Source organism: Musca autumnalis, unplaced genomic scaffold (genome assembly GCF_047663935.1).
Source record: "Musca autumnalis isolate F117 unplaced genomic scaffold, ASM4766393v1 scaffold_2, whole genome shotgun sequence".
Classification (NCBI taxonomy): domain Eukaryota; kingdom Metazoa; phylum Arthropoda; class Insecta; order Diptera; family Muscidae; genus Musca; species Musca autumnalis.
This window is the reverse complement of record NW_027411755.1, coordinates 194,974,225-194,981,970: the sequence shown is the minus strand read 5'-3', so window position 1 is coordinate 194,981,970 and position 7,746 is coordinate 194,974,225. Positions and strand designations below refer to the sequence as shown.

The 7,746-nt window shown below is 36.3% G+C and overlaps 1 protein-coding gene across 7 annotated transcripts in view; it reads right to left on the bottom strand.

Moving 5' to 3' along the window:
• Positions 1-1,610: 1,610 nt before the first annotated feature.
• spen (spen family transcriptional repressor split ends) overlaps positions 1,611-7,746 on the bottom strand; it is a 344,925-nt gene continuing 338,789 nt past the window's right edge. For all 7 annotated transcript variants that reach the window (XM_073970444.1, XM_073970442.1, XM_073970447.1 and 4 more), the window contains 2 exons: positions 5,209-5,543; positions 1,611-2,308 (listed from right to left, as the gene is read on the bottom strand). In XM_073970444.1, the coding sequence (XP_073826545.1) occupies positions 2,021-2,308; positions 5,209-5,543 (623 nt within the window). In that variant the 3' untranslated portion in view covers positions 1,611-2,020. The remainder of the gene's footprint in view (positions 2,309-5,208; positions 5,544-7,746) is intronic.

Here is a 7,746-nt window from a genome sequence, read left to right as displayed (position 1 = left end):
CATATCTTATTTGAATCTAAAACATTAAAGTGGAGAAATCGAAAACTATTGTTGCCCACTATTGTTAAAACGAACGTAAAAGTGGAGTTGATGTCAGTTCATTTTAGATGTTGCCTTCGACAACGAAAAGGAAAAAAGAAAACCATTTCAAAACATTGTCTTATGTTGAGGTAGACCTTTCCATAGACTTCGGCTCTGGGATGAAGAAATAAATTCCATATATGTTTGGATTGTTGAATATTCCACTTGGTAACTTGAAAGTCACCTTTCCCTTTTGAGATGGTTGTGGGGAAGTATGTTTATATGGTGCTGTTATCCACAACAATAAAAACGAAACAAACAAAAAATAAAGTAAAGGCTTTCTCTCCATGAAATGTAACGTATGTGGACAATTAAACATATATGTTAATAATAGAAATTTTCCATTTTGTTTGATTTAATAAAAAATTCTATAAACTTAAAATTAAAAGCTTCTCAAGGCTCTGAAAAAAAATATGGAAAAAATCTATAAAACATAATAACAAGAAATACAAAATTTTTTAATTAAACTTTAAATAACATTTAAGAAACACAAAACCAAAAAAGGCAGAAAAAATTATAACATAAATTGGGGGAACACTCAAACATTTTCATTTCACTTTTTTCACATGTAGACAAAAAAATGTTGGATTATTTAGAAAACAAGAAAACATACATAGTTGTATTACAGTAGTAGGTGAGGGGGACAGAGAAATTACTTTTGATTTTTTCATGTTCATTTTTCTTTTTTTTATTTTTTTTTTCATATGTCGTCGTCATTGAGATCAAAAATAAAATAATAATAAATTAATATATGTTGTATTTGTTGTGGATGTTGTTTTTTCCTTTAACTGTTTATTACCTTATTTATAACATTAAAAATTAAAAAAAAAACTAATTACGTAAAAATAACGTTAAATTATATAGATAATAAAAAAAATTAAAAAATACGTAATATTATATATCAAACTACAGACTACTTCAAATATTAGAGCAAAATAAATTTATAAAATGATTAACACTAAAAACAAAAAAAAAAAAATCTTAACTTAATATTATACTCATTAGTTCTTGTTTTTTTTTTCTTCTTCTTTCTTTCCTTCTTACTATCTTCTTTTACACACAAAAACAAATTCAACATCAACTTATAACAGCTGTTTGTATTTTTTTGTTTTCTTTTTTCTTTTCCTATACAAAAAATAAAAAATATTTCTTCTTTTTTGAAATCCTTCATCTTCTTACAAAAATTGTTATATAAGTTATTTATAATTAAAAGAAACACTTAGGATCCATTATTTAGTATTATAAATATTATGTATTAGCATTTGTATATATGTATATGTTGTTTTTGTATGGTACAAGAGGGTGGAGAGTGTTGTAGGTAGGGGCTAGGGTAGAGGAGTTTTTTTATTTTTCTTTAATAATATATTTTCATTTTCTTGTTTTGTTTTATTTTATTATTGTGGGGTTATAAATATTAGGGTTTCTTTATACATTTTTGTTTTGTTTTAAGATATTTATCTTAACCGTTTTTTATTATTTTGTTTTTGCATCTCTCAACTAGAGTCTGGTGAATTTTTGCATTTTGTTGGTTTTTCTTTAATATTTATATATTTTGTGTTAAAAATTTGTAGTTTTTGTTTTGTTTATATTCTCGTTTTTATGTATTTTCCATATTTTATAGACTTTACAATTACAAAATAGCATGAATTCGCCACGCTATTTGTTTTAAAATAAGTTTTTGTTTTAACGTTAAAATTTGGTTTAATCATCAACATTATCATCATCATCATCATCGTTAGTCAGTAGTAAGTGTGGTAGTTTCAATTTTAAAACATCATCATCATCATAACTATTTGTTGGGTATTTTTTTAGAGCGTGACAAGACAGCAAATTGCATCTTGTGTTCACATTTCTGTTTCATTTTCTGTTTGTTTATATTTTCAAAACTCAGTTTGGTTTTTTAGTGGACGTTTAGGTTAAGTTTTGTTTGTTTTTTTTTTTACACGGTAGCAATAACTATCAACAGATGAGCTATATCTGCTACACGATTCTTTAGATCTGGTGCTGCCTTTTCTAGATTTTCATTGGCAAAATCACACGAGGGGAATATGTGTACAACATAGGCTGCCTGTTCACTACCCGGCATTGGTATATTCACAATTCCGGCAGCCATTTTCTGTTGCAAATAAGTTATAAATCCGGATTGTAGGTTACGAGACTGTTGCAAAACATCAGCATGATCACGACCACAGGGTAAGGCCAAAAGCATACAGTGCTCATTTTCAAACTGTATGAAAAAAATTAAAGACAATAAAAAAAGATATGTATTAGAAAAGTTCGCTCGTATTTGCCCATCCCAATACCAGTTGGATTCCTTATGTAATCCCTCTTCAGTTGTGTTTAGGATTAAGTTGTTGTTGTTGTAGCAGCATAGAAACCTACGTAGAAGCATAGGTTTGATGCTGGGTTGGCAACCGCTGGCCGAAACACTACGGTGTCGGGTCAATCCGGTACGAAAGAACCCGCTGCCGTGGGATTGAGGATTAGGAAGTTTGACATTTATGGACCGATTAATCTATATTCGAACTTAATTTGAATGTCAGGAAAGTAGTACGATGAGCAAATGTTGGATCACGGATACCACTGTAAACAAGACCACAGTATTTTAGGTAAATTTTTCCAAACAACCCTTCTTAAACTGCACATTAGGGTTATGACTTTTTTGGTTAAAAAATTTTATAATTGAAAAAAAGCGTTAACGACATTTTTATGATTTTCAGAATTAAAGAAAATGATTGAGAAACAAACGTTATATCCGTTCGGTTATCACATATGGCTCTAAAGTTTATTTTCAATTATATACCTGCTTACAGCGTCTCCAAAAAAATCAATAAATTCAAATTTTAAATTCATTTTGTGCGTGAGGTTTTTTCATATCACCTTATAATTAAAATTTTATGTAATATGTAGAAACTCATCACGCTATGATACAGGGATATGAGGTTGTTACCTTTTTGGGACTTGATGTACGTTTAGAAAAATTTTATTGGTCAAATCGGACATTTCAGTTAGTTGGAGCCGAAAGGATTTTAGAGCTTTTGGGACATTAACTCACGAAGTATGCCCTTGTGCCCGAAACAAATTTTACAGTTGTAATAGGGGCCGCAAGAACAACCCGTTGTAAAAATTTTCAAAACGATCCGAGAGATGGTCTTAAACTGCACTTTAACGAAGAATTTTGAAATTTTGTTTGGGACGTACCCTAGAGTGAACCGACATGGTCCATATTTGAACCTAACATATGTCTAGGAGGAATATTACGCTGTGCCAAGTTTTGACCAGATCGAGAGTTTGGACCTTCGGGAGTTGTCGTGAGCACCATATTTTAGGTATTTCTTTTTATACCCTCAGCATTTATGCAAATGAGGATATATACACTTTCATACGGGCAAAATGTGCCTCATCGAAATAATGGTTTTAGACCCCAATTATGTTTGGACAATTTGGAGTTGATTTAGCAATCTCCGTCCGTCTGTCTGTCTGGCTGGAGCGCACGATAACTCTCGAAGGAATCAACCGATTCGGTCCAAAATTTGGCTTTCGTAATATTTTGTCCAAACTTAGTTTAAGTTCAGAAATTTTCGGAAAATTTGTGCTCACGATAACTCTTGGATGGAGTAACCGATTTGATCCATACTTTGCACATCGTGAAATTTCTACCAGACTTAGATAAGGTTCCAATATGGATTCAATCGGTTCACTCTTCCGGGTACCTCCCACACAAAATGTCGGAAAAGTTCAGTTTAGTACCTGCTCTTGAATCGCTTTGATTATTGTTGTAACAACTTGTATTCACTGCTCCCCATACGACGGTATACGTTTCATCAGGGGCAAGTCCATACTTCCTGAGAAAATAGCCCGAAAGTTACAAAAAACCCCTATGACACCGTGTGTAGTGGTTGGAGCGCAAGATAACTCTCGAACGGATCTGTCGATTCGGTCCAAAATGTGACCTTAGTAATATTTTGTCCAAACATAGTTTAAGTTCGAATATAAGCCATATCGGTCCACTCCTTCAGGTACCTCCCCCACAAAAGTTCAAAAATGTGCGGAAAAATTGGATAAATTCACTTGAAGACCTGCTCTCGAATCACTTTGATTTTTGTTTAAGCAACTTGCATTCGCTGCCTCAATTACGACAGTAAAATTTTTCAGGGGCAAGTCCATACTTATTGAGAAAACAGCCCGAAAGTTGTAAAAAACCCCTATGTCACCATATGTGGTGCCTGGAGAGCTCGAACCGAATACTGCGTTCGTCCACACTTTGGATTTTGTAATATTTCTTCGAATATAAGATGAAATTCGAAGGTGGTGCTTATAGGTCAACTCCTTCCGGTACCTACCCCACAAAACTTCGAAAATATTCGCTAAAATGATACGCGGGATTTCTCATAAACGTAGCAACCGATGTAGTCCAAACTTTGGATCTTTAAATATTGTCGAAACTTAGTTAATGTTCAAATTTGAACCCTATCTGTACAAACCTTGTGGTGGCACCCACACAAATGTGCAACATTTTTGTGTGGTTAAGGGTCTGTTCGAGGATCCTCTGGACATTTTTACCGAAGGTTTTCCTAGTGGCCCTGTTTACAGTGATATTATGTTTTTCGTAGGCTAGTGCCCTATCTATTGGTATACCCGCAAATTTTTGAACTTTAATCCTATCCATACTTTTGAAAAACCCCCCTAAAACCAGTTTTTTTTTTTGGGAAAAAATTATTTCAAACCACACAGGCTGAGGGTAAATCTCTGTTTTTTTTTTTTTTTTTTTTTGAAATTTTTTTGTCAAAGTACCCGACCAAATCAAAGTATGATCTGTCCGAGAGTTATCATGCGCACCAGCTGGACACCAAATTCCCTGAAACGGATTTAATTCAAACATATTTGAGGTCTAAAAAACATTATTTCGATGAAGCACATTTTTGATCCAAAAGTTGAAGGCAGTAAAATTGTATTTGGGAATTCCTATTGTCCATGTAAGATCAAAGCTATAAACCCTACTGGTATGGTAGCCCCAACACAACTGCAGAGGTTTTGCATTCAAAGAGAAATCCAATCTTTAAGTATGCGCGCGGTAGGGGGAAATTGGTAAACAATTATAATTTAATGCTCTTCTTCTCAACTTACCTGCATTTTCTTTGCAACTCCTTCCAATTGGGTCTGCTCCAAACGCATACGTTGTGCTATACGCAATGGCGGTGTACTACCATCACTGTTACATGGCAAAGATGCTCGCGCCACATGAGGATTACCAAAGACAAAATGCATTTGTACGGCAGCCTGATCGGTTTTCAAGGCCAAAAGACCTTGCCACATAACCGGGTATCTTTGTAGTAACGTTAACAGTGAATCTGCTTGAGGTGGTGGTGGAACTTGTGTATGATGTGCTATTGCAGGATGTGGTGGTAATTGATGTGTAGATGTTGAGGGTGCAGCTGTCACTTGCATATTATGGGCATCACCTAAAGATGAAAGAAAAATAATTGTATTTATTAATAAATTGTATGTAATTGTGGAGTTAGTGATTCCAAAGGAAATTAACAGAGGTTCCGATTATTCTTCAGTGGGAGAAATCTCACGAGTGAAAAATCTCCATTTTTGTTATGATTCTGAGAAGCAAAAAAGGAGATCCAGTTCCTAGATTTTAATTTATCTTCACGGTATGCAATGGAGAGTCAAATTTTGGTTTTTTGTAGTAAAGGCCCCGCCTTGCCCTTTCCGATAAATATCTTTGGCATATCTTAGAGCTATTTCTCGCTCTTTGTCCTGTGTCGCTGTGATGGCCCCCCGTTGAAGTCGTCAATGATGAATCGCTCATGGGAAGCTGTCTCATATCAAAATCATTCCCGATGTGGCCTTAAGCGGCACTCTATTGGGGTTGATGTGAATAACGAACTGAATTTCCCTCCGTTGACATCGGGATGAGAGTCTGTCGAGATCTGGATTTCTCTTGGGCATACGAGGGTGTATCCATTCGAATTTGCTCATCACCTTAAAATTTGTTCAGGGTAATCAGAAAATTTCATCAAATATTTTTTTCACATGGAAAATAAATTTAAGAAATAATTCTACCATCGCATTTTGCCCTCACAAAAAATACCCTTGGTATATCTTGAGGCTGAGTTTTCCCCCTAGTAAAGGTCCTCAGTAATGTTGGCGACATTTTCTGAGTATTTCAGCCTTGTACAACTTCTCTACAAGTGGTGTCTTAGACACGCCGTTCGGACTCGGCGATAAACAGTAGGTCCCATATCATTGAGCTAATATGAATCGGGGTGCACTCTTTGATATGAGAGAAGTCTCCCCTGTCCCGCCTGGGATGTTTGTGGAACAATTATTATATTATTAAAGGTCCCATTTTCCCTAAAGAAAAATAGCCTTGCAATATCTTGAGACCAACTCTTCCCCTTTGACATTTCGAAAGGTGTCCAGAATGTGTGGTGGCAGAGTCTTCGGTTAAACCGGGTGCTGAAATCGTCAAGGGAGGTTGAGATGTATCAACATCACTCCCGACGTGACCTTTAGGCGCTATTGGGGTTGATGTTGATATCGGACTTATATTGCTCTCCGAGAACTCTTCCAAAAATATCCATCGTATATCTTGAGGCTAATTCTTCCTCTTTGACCTCCCGCCCTTCAACTTCAAGAAGGGTCCTGTCGTTGGGCCAGAGCCACTCGTTAATGCAGGTTTTGAAGTTGCAGGGATGAATCACCAATCGCTCCCGATGTGGACTTTAGGAGCTATTGGGGTTGAAATTGATATCGAGTTTTATTTGGCCTCCATGGTCATCTGGATAAGAGTGTCTTCGATACTGGATTTGGCATGGACAAGTGAGGGTATCTCCTTTTGAATTTGTTAGCCACCTTGAGATTAATCCTTATCACGTTACACTGTCTAACCGTGTTGGTCGTAGGTCCAGTGTCTGCGAACACCCGATTGTCTAATGACGAGCCCTCTTTTCTTTAGCAATCCGTTTTAAGATAAGGAGTGGGAACACTTTCATCTATATTGGTTGTTGGGCTCCCTCCTCAATTGTGTCCTGCCTCGAACAGTCCTCTCGGATTCCCGACGGTTCTGGCTTCCTGAACTTAGTGTTTTCTACTAGTGGGGGTCAGTGTATCGACGACTGCAGTCGCTGGGACAACTGTGGGCAAGGTATCACTGTCGGCTCACTTCAGAATACATCGCCCTATTACAAGCCCTTCTTCTTTTTTATCATCCGTTTTACAACAAGGCAGTGGTAACACTTTCGACTCTATTGACTGTCGGAGCTCCTTTCTCAACTGCGTTATGCCTCGAACATTTCCCGAGTGTCCTGGCTTAGTGTTTTCTATTTGTCGGGGTCAGTTTATCGACTACAGTCGCTGGGATAACTGTGACTTCAAGTTCGTCCTCAGGTGAACTGGCTATGGTTAACAAATGTCTGCTTTGTTCCGCCAAACTATCATTGAATAAATCTAGGTTGGGTACCCATTGTCCGTAACCCCCCTGATCAACTGTTCTGTCGACCGAAGATTGAATTTCTCTGTTTCTGGTTATGAATCATCATTGGGGATAGGATTTTTGAATCAATACTGTGGATACTGAGGTTCACCGCGGCATAGCATTCCTTTATAATTGTAAGGACTTATCAACTAAGTTTTCCCTACACTAAACGCCCAGGT